The sequence below is a fragment of the Ascaphus truei genome, chromosome 7, assembly GCF_040206685.1.
Source record: "Ascaphus truei isolate aAscTru1 chromosome 7, aAscTru1.hap1, whole genome shotgun sequence".
Classification (NCBI taxonomy): Eukaryota; Metazoa; Chordata; class Amphibia; order Anura; family Ascaphidae; genus Ascaphus; species Ascaphus truei.
In genome coordinates, this window is record NC_134489.1 from 82,673,648 (window position 1) to 82,688,059 (window position 14,412).

The 14,412-nt window shown below is 41.7% G+C and overlaps 1 protein-coding gene and 1 long non-coding RNA gene across 3 annotated transcripts; one reads left to right on the top strand and one right to left on the bottom strand.

Moving 5' to 3' along the window:
• The first annotated feature begins 322 nt into the window (after nt 1-322).
• On the top strand, nt 323-13,349 carry LOC142499625 (pro-glucagon-like). Of its 2 annotated transcripts, XM_075609237.1 has the most exons (5): nt 323-480; nt 1,768-1,866; nt 10,163-10,285; nt 11,976-12,078; nt 13,008-13,349. In XM_075609237.1, exons 2-5 carry the CDS (start codon nt 1,775-1,777, stop codon nt 13,032-13,034), a joined length of 345 nt encoding a protein of 114 aa, XP_075465352.1. In that variant the 5' UTR covers nt 323-480; nt 1,768-1,774; the 3' UTR covers nt 13,035-13,349. The 2 variants fall into 2 exon arrangements, with proteins under 2 accessions (XP_075465352.1, XP_075465353.1); XM_075609238.1 differs by lacking the exon at nt 323-480 and having other exon boundaries at nt 1,751-1,866.
• LOC142499629 (uncharacterized) lies at nt 10,166-12,407 on the bottom strand. Its single transcript, XR_012802703.1, has 2 exons — nt 12,317-12,407; nt 10,166-11,134 (listed from the first exon to the last, which is right to left on the bottom strand). It is a non-coding gene; the product is annotated as an uncharacterized LOC142499629 (long non-coding RNA).
• Nucleotides 13,350-14,412: the final 1,063 nt, after the last annotated feature.

Here is a 14,412-nt window from a genome sequence, read left to right on the forward strand (position 1 = left end):
ATAATTATAACTATTATGAATAGTTTAGCAATATGCATTCATCTGTTTAAAAAAAATCATTGAAAACAATTTTTTTAGAATTCTAGCAAATTTCTTCGTGAGTTAATGTTCTGTAACTCTCAGTGAAGCTTTCAGTGAAAAAAAAGGACGGGGCTACAGTGTTTACATCATTCTTTAAAGGAACTATTTGTACAGTATGTGTACAATTGTTTCAAAATGATTTTCCAGCCATTTTCTAATGTTTCAATTAAATTAAAAGTGGTTAAACATTTAAAACAGAGCCAATCACATGATCAGCTGTGTCAGAATTAATGCACGTAATGCATTCTCACAGTGCTCAATGAAGCTGAAAAGAGTATAAAAAGCTATGTGGATAAGCAGAACGTCTCATCATCAAGAGTAGGAAGAAACCCAAAGTTGCTGAAGGGACGGTAGCAACATTTTAATCATCTTCAGACGTACACTTCACGTGGTCACAAGGTGAGTAGTTTCCATTTTGCTCAAACTTACTTTTTATTTTATTGTTTCAGGAAAGTTTTTTTCTTTATCCCCATATAGTGTATTTCATATTTGGGCTGCAATTCACTTATTCCCCCCCCCCCCCCCCTGTATTTTGAGGTTATATTAGTTGCGTACATATTTGATATTTTTTCCATTTAAATAGGCAGTTTATATTGAAAATGTTTAATGTTGCACTCCTTTGATAAAAGAACATGCTATTTAGCATTGCATGGAATTGGCTACTTTCTGTTTAAAATCAATATCATTTAAAGATACCCTTTATTAAAGCTCTGAGACGCAACCCACTGTCCAGTCTGCCATATACTGTATTTGTGTTCTGTAAACCGCCACAACCTTCTAAATCACATATTTATTTAATACAGAGTTTACCCACCAATAATAACTTGGCTTTAATCACTCAGCCTTTTAAGATTGATGCTATATCAGCAATTGTCACTACTATAGCATATCAACTGCAGTAAGGAGTAATTAACAAAGTCTGCAAAACTGACTCAAAAGGTGCTATCAGAACCTAATTTACCAAAGAAAAAGTCCAACTGAGAACATCTGAAGTCCAGTGTTGTTTTTTTGCACTAGTATTGCCTCCGTCTTTCTTCTTTTCTCATGCATAGCTTAAATAATTATAAAAAGTTATGGGTTGTGTGTTACCATGCAAGATCTATGAGCATGTTTCCATGAGCATTAATCATACTGTTGGTTGTGTGTGTCATTTCTGCTTGTAGTAAGTACTAAGCGGATCTTTCCTAACATTAGAAACATGAGGTGTTATTGTCAATTTCTACGATTATTTTACATTCTAGGAAGAACTACATTTTTTACTCAACTTTATAATGCAGGGGTGGGTAATTCCAGTCCTCAAGGGCCACCAACTGGTCAGGTTTTCAGGATATACCTGCTTCAGCACAGGTCAAAGACTGAGCCACCTGTGCTGAAGTAGGGATATCCTGAAAACCTGACCTGTTGGTGGCCCTAAAGAATTGGAGTTGCCCACCCCGGGTAACATGCAGCACTCTATTGAAAAGTAACGGGATATATTAATTATTAATAATATAACCCAGCTGGTGCTTTACACCTAGAGAAAACTGATGGGAAACTTGTATATGTTCCTTCATCTCTATGTTTTCCATGTGGCTCATTGACAAATAATCCCTTTCAGATATCATGAAAATGATTTACAATACGTTGTGGTCATGAAAAAAATATATATTGCTAGAAATAACATGTTTAGCTCCTCATCTATTATAGAATAAACATGAAGAGCATTTATTGTATGGTCGGAATTCTTTTTATGCTACTACAAGACAGCTGGCAAAATCCTCTTCGAGAAACAGGAGTCAAGTCCAGGTATGTTTAATGCACATAAATAGGGAAACATTTAAAAATATGTCAAGATAGATTTTTGTAGTACAATAAAATAATAGGAAGTTGAAAAGATGAAGATTAGCACTAAAGATGTGAAAATAACATGAGATTGCTTAGTGAAACAGAGAATCATACTGTATTTAACTCTATGGGACTCATTCTATATGTGCAAAAGTGAACAATGGAATCGTTTTTAATCTAAATCATCCGCCTCCGCACATATAGAATCAGTCCCCATGGCGATTATTGACTAAAGTCTCCTGGCTGCAAAACTAGTGCAAAATAAATGAACCAGGTTTATCAAAGGAAAACCTCTTACTTTTAATGGAATTCTTTTTCTAATAGACATGGCGCTGTTACTTGCACTGTTTCTCCCCCCACAGGATTGCAGCTGGGAGACTGCTGTAGATAAACCCCAAAGTCTATGCTTCCTTTTCAGCTTCAGTCTCTTTACAATTCAGTTTCTTTATTAACATCAAACCAGTTGTGATGTTGTTTGCAGCATTCAATACAGTCTGATTTCATGGTCTCCAGTAAATCAAAATACGGAGAGTCAATTTAACGAGTGGCAAACAGTACAGTACGTCAAATGTCCTTTTCCCATTGCATATGGCGCAACAACCATCCCATGCATTAGGCATCGCCCATAATAAGTGGAGCTTGTGGCCCACAGCTTTGCATCAAGCTGGTTGGTCCCTTGTTTACTCTCCTTGTTCTTGTTTGCTATTTGGGGAGTAAATATGTGGAGCTATTGAAGGAGCTACATGCTTTCATATTATAATGATCCGTATCAACTTTTCCGTGTGGGCCCATCACTTTTTTCAGAAGACAAACGTTAGAATAATCAGATCTGTGCCAAACGTAACAAACTTCATTAGCAACAATTTTAACATTTGACACGGCTGCATAAAAAAGAAATTAAATGTAACGGTGTTTTCCCTGGGCCCTTCTGATCCTGACCCATATGTGAGAAACTGTCCCAATTACATGTATGTATGTTGTGGTGCACCTGTGGCTTACAGGACTCATGAGTCTCCTGCTGGGTGTTAGTGGGGATATCACCAGGACAGGTGTCTGAGGTAGTGTTCTGAGTCCTACTTACATTCGGTACAGCGCATCCACCCCATCAGGATCCCTACGGCAGCAGGGAGGAGTATATGACAGAGAACTCCTTGGTGCATGTTCTGGGGAATAACTCCAAACTCACACAGGAAGGATCTCTTGAACAGGGGCATCTTTATTGTCATCTCCTTTGGCAGACTGCCCATCATTATGGCCAATACTACCCACACATTCTGTGAAGGTACTCCATGCAGAAGGTTCATCCTCTCTTAATTGAGTTGCTCTTCCACTTCTCCCCTAAGGGAGATCACCAGCTGTGCCAGATCCCTGGACACAGTGGGTAGTAGGGTGTCACAGGCCACTCTGACCAGCAGAGCTTAACCTTGAACCTCACACTCCTTACTAAACACTGGAACAGACAGACACTAACTTTTGGGCAGTGCTGTGTAATATATAGACTCCAGAAAAGACACACCTCTGTGTCACTAACAGTGGACACAAAGCATGCTGTCACTTCCTTTGCTACATATGACACTTCACCAGGGTTTGAGGGCAAACCCCCATGATATTTACAGGCAACCCTGCCTTCTTACCAGGATTACTGCCAGCATGAGAAAGATATGTATACCAATTTTATACATGGCTACAATCTCCCCCTGGTGGAACCCAACGGCCCAGCTGAGATCTAAATTTGCGGAACCTTCCTTCAGGTAGCACTGCAACGCATAACCAAGAAACATAGCATAGGAATACATTATTCAAAACACATTTTTCTTCTGCATCCCATAATTACATAACCAGTTTAATTACAGCAGCACATAGAACCACTCCATAGGAGAATTAACCTAGTAATAATAATCTAGTAATAATGCCTAGGGTCAGGTTTCTGCACCTCCCTTTCATTAGCATCCTTCACTGTAATGCTGTAATATCTGGGCGGCCCATTTTCTGGCCTATACTCCATTTTATGCATGAAAATGTTGCGCCCAACACTCCATACCCTCATAAGATAACTGATTCTCTCCTCTGTCGTGACCCCCCGATTTAGACAATGTAATCCTCAACAGTATCCCTCAGCCATGCATCTCTGTTATCCTCTATCTCCTGCATGAGAGGTTCAGGCACATACGGATATTCCAGACCATGAGATTTTTTGTACCTGGCAACTATTGCTCTCTCAGCCCTGCTGATGCGGATAAGCTTTTTATTACCTGCCCTGCCTGGCAGTACCCACGACAATGGTTCTTCAGAAGCAACCACGTCATATAGTATGGACGACCCTCGGGGAGTAACTAGACCCTTTTGTATATCGTACCATCTCTTTCTTAATTCCTCTAGGTGCTCCTCATCTGAGTACTCACCCTCATCCCACCAGTGGTCCACTATGTCACTTCTTATTAGTATGAATCGCGTATAATCCAACCAGGCCTCTTACCCCTTAAACATAGGAGCCCACCACCTGGTTTCATTCTCAAACAGCCTGCTCTTTTACTGAGACTGTTATTTCACCTCCCTCCTGTTCTCCCCCAGAAGAAACTCAGGATGTCCCTGTGGACCTAGAATTGGACCCAAGGCGTTAAGGCCTACCCCTTACATTGGCATTGAAATCAAAAGATTTCGCTCTCAAAGATACATCAGAATCAATTATTTCCCTTCCCGATCCCTCATCGGAGGTAAAACATTCCCCCCAGTCCAGATTTGACCCAGTCCGTTCCTTGGAGGTATCCCGGGACTCCCTAGACAACCCTTGGCTCGATAGTACCCGGATGAGGAGGTGACAGGGGCAGGGGTTTGGGCCATGGGCGAGGGCAGAACAAAAGAGGACTTGTGCTGGTGATGCAGCATAACTATCCGCAGTTTCACAATACTCGACCGGTACCAGCGGGTTACAGCTCAGGCTCACCCGTCTCATGATTCCCCGGCTTCCGCAGGGCCTGCCAGCTCTTGCTCTTCTCACCTCTAGACGACCTGGTAGAGCACGGCAGTCATGAGGGCGCGGCCATCTTCCAGCCGGTTCCGCTGTGTCCGCCGGAACTGATGTCATAATTCTCGCGGGACAAGGCGCCGTCATCTTGGGTTGGGTTCCCCACCGGAACCTCTTCCTCCAGAACGACATCCGCCGCCGGAAGGGATGGTTCCTCTCGCTGCTCCACTTGGGCCTTGGCTGGGCCTTCCTTCGCCGATGCCTCCATCGGATCCTGCGGGGGGGGTAAGCAGGTGTCTTACCGCTCGTCGGCTTGCGATGGGGTCCTTTCCGCCTTCCGCACCGGGAGTCACCACGGCCGTGGGACTCATCCGCTCCGGTCGCACCAGCACAGGTGACTGCGGACTCTCCAGACTCTGCTCCGCTACCACGCAGGTAAGTGGCAACTCTTTTCCAGCACCACTGTAGTGGCCCGCTGGTAAGCACATCACCACTGATGTCGGGCTTGCCTGTTCCTCATCCGATGAAGCAGACTCCGACGCTGGTAGTGGCACTTCCGCAGGGGACCGACAGTGAGGTTCCGGGTTCTCGCTGTGGTTGCAGGCCCCAATTTCTTCCTTCTCTGTTGCGATCATCAGCAACGATCCCCATTCTCCAGGATCAGCTTTCTATGTTTTTACCGTGGGCGAGGCTCCAGCCGTCAGCTTGGCTGTCTCTCCTCCCGCCTCCGCTGCATGTCCAGGCACAAAGGGCTGCATGGCCCACAGATAATAGATGCCACATTGGGGACACCTTGCCGTGGTGCTCGCTTCTCCGCCGGGCAACCTGCACTGCATGCACAGGCACCGCAATGTCTCTTTTTCCCCAGCTTTTACTACCAGGAAGCTTCCTGGCTGTCACGGGAGACTCCTGTAGCAGGTAGGATCTCGGTGGCCGGAACAGCAGGAAGCGTAGTAGGGGTCACAATCAGAGGGTTCGAGGCAGGCGGCAGACAGCCCAGTCAGGAAACAAGCAGAGGTCCAAGGCAGGCGGCAGGTAGCGATGTCAGGTAACAAGCAGAGGTCCGAGGCAGGCGGCAGGTAGCGAAGTCAGGTAAAAAGCAGATGTCAGCAACGAGGAGACTGGAACAGGACAGGGGAGCAAGGACAGGTCTGGGGGCAGGGACTGAGAACAGGAACAAACAGGGATAAGCCAGATTACCAGCAAGGGCTTTTACTGTGAACAGACTTCTATGGTACAGGTACAGAAAACAGATCAGGATATCAGAAGCATGTGCATTAGGAATCTGACTTCAAGCAAAGGCAAAAACAACAGACAGGAAGCAAGCTATAAAGGACAGAGACAGGAGCAACAAGAAGACAGACAGACAGAGGAACCCAGAGCCAACAGAAGGCAGCAGCACACCCAGTGGACAAGGAAGCTATGGCTAGGCAGGAGGTCTAGGCGACCCTGACACTGGCAATTAATAGGGGTATACCCCAATGTCCATCTCGTTCTTTGTAGTACTGGTTAAGAGAGACACTTGGCACGGTGGTCTCTCCTGTTCACCAGCTCCTCGCAAATGAAAGGCAGGGGTCGCCCCTTTAACTCCTCCCTCAGCCAACTCGGTTCGTAATTGGCAGATACAGGGACCCCTCCCCCTGGTAGATATTAAGGGAGGGTTCACTTGATGACCCAGAATTGGCTCTGAGCCTGTCACAGTCCAGGAGGGCGCGGCCACAGCTTTCGCGCCACTTCCCCCAGCAGGGTGGGGTTCTCTTTTTCCTGCCAGTCCCGGCCAACTTTTTGCAATCTTAGTATTTGCAGAATTCTCTTCACTCGGCCCATGTGGTCTCCCAGGGAAGCGGGAACCGCCATCTTGGTTTATATGCCCATTCACTTGAGCAACTGAGGTAGATACTTGTCTTGGGATCGCCGTCTGGCAATCGGGTTCTCCATCCACTCCGCACATAACAACAATGTCCTCAACACTGTCTTCCAGGGTAGCAACCCGGGATCCTAGGCAGGACAAAAATGGCGCGGCCACAGCCTTGGCGCCACTCCATAACATACATGCAAAAGTCACTTCTGCAGCTCGCTCCTCTGTGGTATACACACCACGTGCGCTCTCTCCATCAGGCGTGGGCCGCCATCTTGGACTCTCTGCACCGCGCGGAACTTCACTACTTGCGGTCGCCATTTTTACTTGATAATTGCTATCGTACATAGTGCTCCTCTCTGCTGGGCAGCTGCCATTTCGATGCAATAAAGAATGGCAGTGCACCACTCTACATGTATCTAATGTATGTCTGACTCATGTTGCATTACCTCAGGCTAGGCTCACTCTTTCACTGTATGCTGTATCTGCCTTCCTCCAGTATGTGCTCTGTGGTAAGTGTTCTGGTTACTGGCTAGAGTACTCTGGATTCTCCCATGCAGTACTAGGGCGTCAACTTCTCTTGGCTACCTCTAGCGCAGACCCTCTCAGGAATTCCTGACCCATGTTAACCAGGCTATCCCCTCAGGCATCCTACGACTAGCTGCCTCACGGTGACTAGAACAGCTATAGCCCTGTCTCCAGACCCACTTCACTCCTTTCAAGGCCCTAGGGTGTACTTTGCGAGTCGCCACGACCTTCCTGACTACCCCTAGGTCCCGTCCCATCCACACCACGTCCTGGCAGCATACACTCTCCTGTTTCCCAGTGTGCCTAGCAAAAGCCTGTCCTGTTCATAGGTCTCTCAGCAGCGCCTCCAAATGTAACAGTGTTTTCCTGGGCCTTTCTGATCCTGACCCCATATGTGAGAAACTGTCCCCATTACATGTATGTATGTTGTGGTGCACCTGCTGGCTTACAGGACTCCTGAGTGTCCCATTGGGTGTTAGTGGGGATATCACCAGGACAGGCATCTGAGGTAGTGTTCTGAGTCCTACTCACATTCGGTACAGTGCCTCCACCCCATCAGGATCTCTACAGCAGCAGGGAGGAGTATCTGACAGGGAACTCCTTGGTGCATCTTCCTGGGGAATAACTCCAAACCCACACAGGAAGGATCTCTTGAACAAGGGCATCTTTATTGTCATCTCCTCTGGCAGACTGCCCATCATTATGGCCGACACTAGCCACACATTCTGTGAAGGTACTCCATGCAGAAGGTTCCTCCTCTCTTAATTGAGTTGCTCTTCCACCTCTCCCCTAAGGGAGATCACCAGCTGTGCCAGATCCCTGGACACAGTGGGTAGTAGGTTGTCACAGGCCACTCTGACCAGCAGAGCTTACCCTTGAACCTCAAACTCCTTACTGAACACTGGAACAGACAGACACTAAATTTTGGGCAGTGCTGTGTAATATATAGACTCCAGAAAAGACACACCTCTGTGTCACTAACAGTGGACACAAAGCATGCTGTCACTTCCTTTGCTACATATGACACTTTACCAGGGTTTGAGGGCAAACCCCCATGATATTTACTGGCAACCCTGCCTTCTTACCAGGATTACTGCCAGCATGAGAGAGATCTGTATACCAATTTTACACATGGCTACATAAAAAACAATGTATTGTGCATCTAGTTGTACTTGCCAGGAGCTTGAAGCATAGGCCAAAGAAGTGAGTAGCAGCATTTGTATTGATATAAGGAAGTGGCACTTAAGGCTTTTCTAACATTGCCAGGTCCTTTAACAGCAAAGGGATTCTAAGTAACACTCGAGTTTTAACAGCTGCATTTGTTTTGAGTTTCAAGGCACAATGCCAACAATGAGACACATGTGGAAGGTACATACACCTGTGAACTAACCACTTACTTGGAAGCTCAAGCAGCCAAAGTGCTGGGTTCTGTTGAGCTCCACTTAATATTTCAAATGGCAATCAGCCCCTTTAGAGCATATTAAATTACCACTTTAGTGAGAAAAAAAAATCAGTTTAGCAGCTATTCTACACCGGGGGTAGCCAACACCTGTCCTCAAGAGCTACTAACTGGTCAGATTTTCAGGAAATTCCTGCTTCAGCACAGGTGGCTCTTTCAGTGGCGCAGTCAAAGGCTGAGCCACTGATTGAGCCACCTGTGCTGAAGCAGGGATATCCTGAAAACCTGACCTGTTGGTGTCTCTTGATGACTGGAGTTGATTACCGCTCTTCTTCACGGTACATACTTCTCATTGTTGTTGATCCTATTTCAATAATATATCTACAATTATATGTGCCGGTAAAATTATAAAGAGGGTGTTACATGGTTGAATGTTTTAAACTACAATGCAACCCATTTGGTCACTGCTAAAATGGACTGTGCTAGTACAATTTATTTTATTTGAAAGCTTTTCGCTTTGACAAACAAAAGCAACTTCCTGTTTTCATGATCACACAAATTGTAAATCTACAATAACAATAGCATTATAAAAAATTGGCTGAATCTAATATTGCAATGACCTTTTACAAGAATTCTGGATGATTCAAACAACTGAACACAAACTACAACACCAAAGTTCGTTTAACCTGAGACAATTTGGGGTATTTTCTTTTGAACTGTGTATAAAACATAGATGGGAACGTTTGAATATAGTCTTTATATAGGTCTTTATATTTTTATTTGTTGATGTCTGATGCTCCGGTGCTGAACAGATGTATGGGGTGATCCATTCACTCATAATAATCAATGCAATAGAGAGAAAGATAATCCAGTGCACTCACTCTTGAGTTAAGCAGACATTTGATTTCATTATAAATATTTATAATATTATTTATTATTGAAATATTATTTAAAGTTTGGATATAACAGCAGTTCACAAACTTTAATGAATGACCACCCCCTGCTAGAAAATATTTGTTCTTCGAACCCCTAATTAATAAATCTTATTGCCTACTCATCAGACTATTGCTAACAAAACTGTGTGACTGATCCCAGGCAGCGTCCTGAGCTCGTTGGAGGAGGATACCCCTAAAAAGACCCCAAACTGCACCTCTGTGTGTTCAGACAACATGGGTGTCAATGACTGCCAGAGATTCCATAGTCATACCCTTCAATGCCTGTAGCTACAAAGTATTGTGGGAGGCGACTTCAGGAGCTCCTGCTGTAATTGACAGCTATACCCCCAATGTTAAGGTGCAGTTTGGAGAGTAACTACTGTATGTGTTCAGTCCCCCTCACAGGCTCAGGAACAAACTACACTGCCTGATATCTGTCTTTACAGATTTTATTTTGCTGAACCCCCTGTTCACTGGGATATTGAAAAAGATGGGAAAATAGTTATCTAATTTAAACGGTTTGGTAATTTAAATGTTCTTTCTTTGAACAAGTTGTCTTTCTTTGTTTCAAGGAGCAATGCTGTTCTTGAGGGACACGGACACACCACTTACACCAATGACTTGGTCGTCCACTTGGAAGCCCATGCAGCCAAAGCATATGCTGATTGGTTAAGTATAGGAAGTCCAACTGAGCAGTAAGGATGTTCTTTTATTATTTATCTTGTCTTTATGTTTGATGCCATTTTTATTGGTCTAACAAAAATAAATCTACCGTGTTCAATCTTTCATGTTGTGTCCAAGTGGTAAAAGCGTGGTTGAGACATATTGGCCCATATTTAAAAAGCAGCCATCTACCATAATATACCTTCTGCCAGTAGAAGGTGTTTCATGGCAATAGACTACTTTCTGAGAGTAGGAGAATCATGTTGGTCACTGATAGAGATGGACACATTTTATTTTGCGGATTCAGATCGGCCGGTTCCTTTCTTCCGTGGATTTCTGCAGATCCGTGTCTTTTCTTTTTAACAACAACAATCCATTCGCGGATTCCACAATCACTTGACGGATTTTAAGAATCCAAACCACGGATTGCTGAATCCGCAGATTGGATTATTAAAATCCGTCAGCGGGTGGCGGAATCCGCAGGTGGATTGTTAAAGTCCACCAGGGGATTGTATACAGTGGTAGTTTTTTATTCATCCATGCGGATTGAAAATGTAACAATCCATTGGTGGATTTGACACTGTGGAACAAATTTTGAATGACAAACTCTGGAAATTCCGGGAAACAGATTTGGACATATTTGCCCATCTTTAGACATGTTATACTTGATCTCTTTTAGGTTTCAACTAGAATTTTGCTATACATTTTTTTTCTTATAAGCAGCTATTGAAACACAGTAGAGATTTGTGAGATTTCGGAAGCACCGCCAACATTGATCCAGACCCTGAAATAGGACTTTTGCTTTGGTTTAGGGGTTGGATCTCTCAGTGTTTTGCAGAATCTTGTAGGATCTAAGACTGATATCGCAATTTGTTTTGGTCCTGTAAAGAATGCAGAAATATACAGAAAAAAATCACAAACAACTAATCTTTAAACCACACTAATTTCACGTTTTAAGAATCACAGCAGAATAAGTTTTGTGATTAAAAATCATTCAAATCACACACGTAAAGTGCATCAAGTACAACTATTGCCAGTTATTTTATCACTTCCAGCTTCCTAAGCAACTTGAAAATTCACAGAATTATATATTTTTATCAAAACCTACAGTATGTATGTTTGTGGTGAACACACTATAGGATGCACTGAATCAGAATATTGGCCTCTGGCAATTTATTTCAACCTACAATATTGTTCCAAAAAAAATCTTCATCCAATTACAAAATGCATTGTTTTTTATAAACATGTGTAACTATCTAGAATTAAACGACCATAGTCCAGTGAGGCTAATAAAATCATCATTAATATTATTTAACTGGGTCATCTTCGGTCAGCAATTAGAATTGCATACCATGTTTTTGCATATGTCTTGCAATTCTGCTAATGCGGTGGGTGTTGTAAAACCAGCCACCTCCTTCTCTCATTATCTCTGCAGAATTGTCTATCAACAGATATTTTACAGTCAAGTGCCCTTATTTGATTTTTTATGCATTTTTAAATAATGATTGACATGAATTATATTTTAAGTTTTATTTGATGCCCAGTCTGTACCCAGTCATGATACTAGTGAGAGATTGTACTTATGTTTTAAAGTTTTTATAAAGTGATTGCTTTTCTTCGGATGATAATAATGAATATGGAGGGCACCTTGGTACTCTCTGAAATATTTGTTGGCATTTTGGACACTCGTCTGACGCTGTTGCAACATGTTTCCTTTAAAAGAATGATCAAAGACGGCACAGCATTGGCAACTGCCACCGATATCATGGGTGCAAAAAAGGCTAAAGAGTTCATTGATTTGCTAAGTGACGACAGAATATATCAGGTAAAGTGTTGTAATAGAAATGCTCTGAATTTATATCATTTAAGAAAATTTTCTTAAAACCAATAATTCAAGATGAATTCAATTTTGATTGGAAATGGGGAATCTTGCAGTTGTACTGACATGATACCCTAATCCTAATGAATGTATCTTCAATAAATTAAACTCATTGTGATCTGATTTTGACTACATGAGAACCTAATTGTTGTGAATATTGACAATCTAAAACAGATGCCCATACCTGATATAGAAAGTTAGAAATGATTCCAATATTCTTGAATGTTGTAGTTTTCTTCTTGTTTCAAAACGACTGTGCCATCTAAATGCTGTTAATGAGAATCATTTTTAAAAAAAAATAGGAATTTGTCAAACTGGCATCTGGAAATACTTTGTAACATTGTGATGTACTGTACAGCTGCATTCTGCTGCAAAGCACAAACAATGTTTAAGTCTTTTGAGTATAACTCTAATGGATACTTACTGAACTATGCAAACCACTGTTATAAATAAAACCCGGCATTAAATGAACGCATGTCCTAAATTCTGATCCTTACAGAAAGCAAATTACAATGATGTTTACGAATGGTGTTTAACAGATTCATGCTAAACCGTAAAAAAAATTTGGAAAAAGAAAATGAAAAATAGGATGGACTTGTGCTTAACTGTAATTCTTGCATTTTATAATGTGTGTGCTACAAACTTATTCAGCTGCTTTAAGTAACATTTGATTTGTATTTGATTGGCAATGCAGTTAAATAAACAACCCCCTGACCCCCAAAATATATGGTTATATATGAAGATTTGAACAATTACAATGAATTTTGCATTGAGACAAACGAATAAAAAAAGAATATGAAAACATAACTGCTGCCTATCTTAGACTAGCCATATTATTATTGTGTATCTGAGTTTGATCTCTTTCTTTATTATAGGCCATTACTGAAGGAATATCAAACTAGTACAGAATATGTCTTCAGCAAGGAATCCCCAGGCTCTCACTTGGAAATGTTCAATTTGTGTTCTGTAAATTCCAACAGGTGTATCATAAAGCCAATACAGTATAGCTCTGCATGCACAGTCAATGACATTTACAATAGAGTTTACTTGCCAGAGGATTACACAAACAATTGACTATTTTCAAATGCACATCTAACATGACTGGTTTAGAAAAAAATTCATGGTCGGATAACCCTTTTTGAAACATTTAGTATAAAAATGCTAAGCTTTCAGAGTATTAACTAGTAGCCTTAAATAAAGTTTTTCAAGCTTCATTATCATTGTTGCCTGTTGACTAATTTTAAATCCATCTGCACTGATGTTTGATGCTAACTGTACCCTAAACGCCTCTTGTGTCTGAAATACATTGTGTCTGCTAAGTGAACTGGGGACATATTTAAACTGCAGACAACTTCTGAGATTCTTAGAAGAATGGATTTTTTTGGGGAGACCAAGCGACTAGGATTAACTTCAAGTTATCACCTCATTTCTTACATGCGACCAATAAAATCTTAGATAGCCAGCTATGGGTATTGACAAGGTTTGGATAGTGTCGTGATTCATAAAATTAAAGTGGATCAATAATATCCAATTTATTTTTTACTCAATTTAAATATTTAGCCCAGCATCGTGCCACTGTAAAAACACCAACACTATTGAAAACAAACTGGTTCATATGTCTTATTTAATAGCACTGCTTAGTAAATACGGACCTTAATCTTTTCACCAAATGTATCCACTCACCGAAAGGAAATAATTGTTAGTTTTCCTGACTTTATTTACAGAAACATTTATTTATATAGCAAAAGAGAAGAGGGAATTTACTTAAGATTTTTTTAATACAATAGTTTGACAGCAATGGAGGAAAAGTCACATAACCTTTACAGGAAACCAACATTAACTTATTTTAAATAGCTAAAGTATGTCATCTATGGAGCAGGAGATTGTTGGGCCATCCAGCACAAAGGGGGTAATCCAAAGTGTCAATACAGTTCAGTTCTGTTTACATATCTCACCTTAATTATTCATTGCTTTTAATCTTTATATTTATCTTAATTATCATTTGAATTTCAGTTTAAATACCAGAGGAAGAACATGACTGTGGCAGATTAAGACCAGATTTACTGTATATGGTTTGAGAATAGTTTGGGAGATCTTCAATCAAAGTTCACATTTTAAAAACAATCATTTAAAATCTCTGACAAGACAGTCAAATAATTTCAACAAATTATAAAAAAAATTCAAAGTAGAGCACGGGATACTATAAGATTGACGTCATACAAAGGACATTACAGTGTTCATAAGCAAACTGCAACTTTATCAAATGTACAGTATATCTTT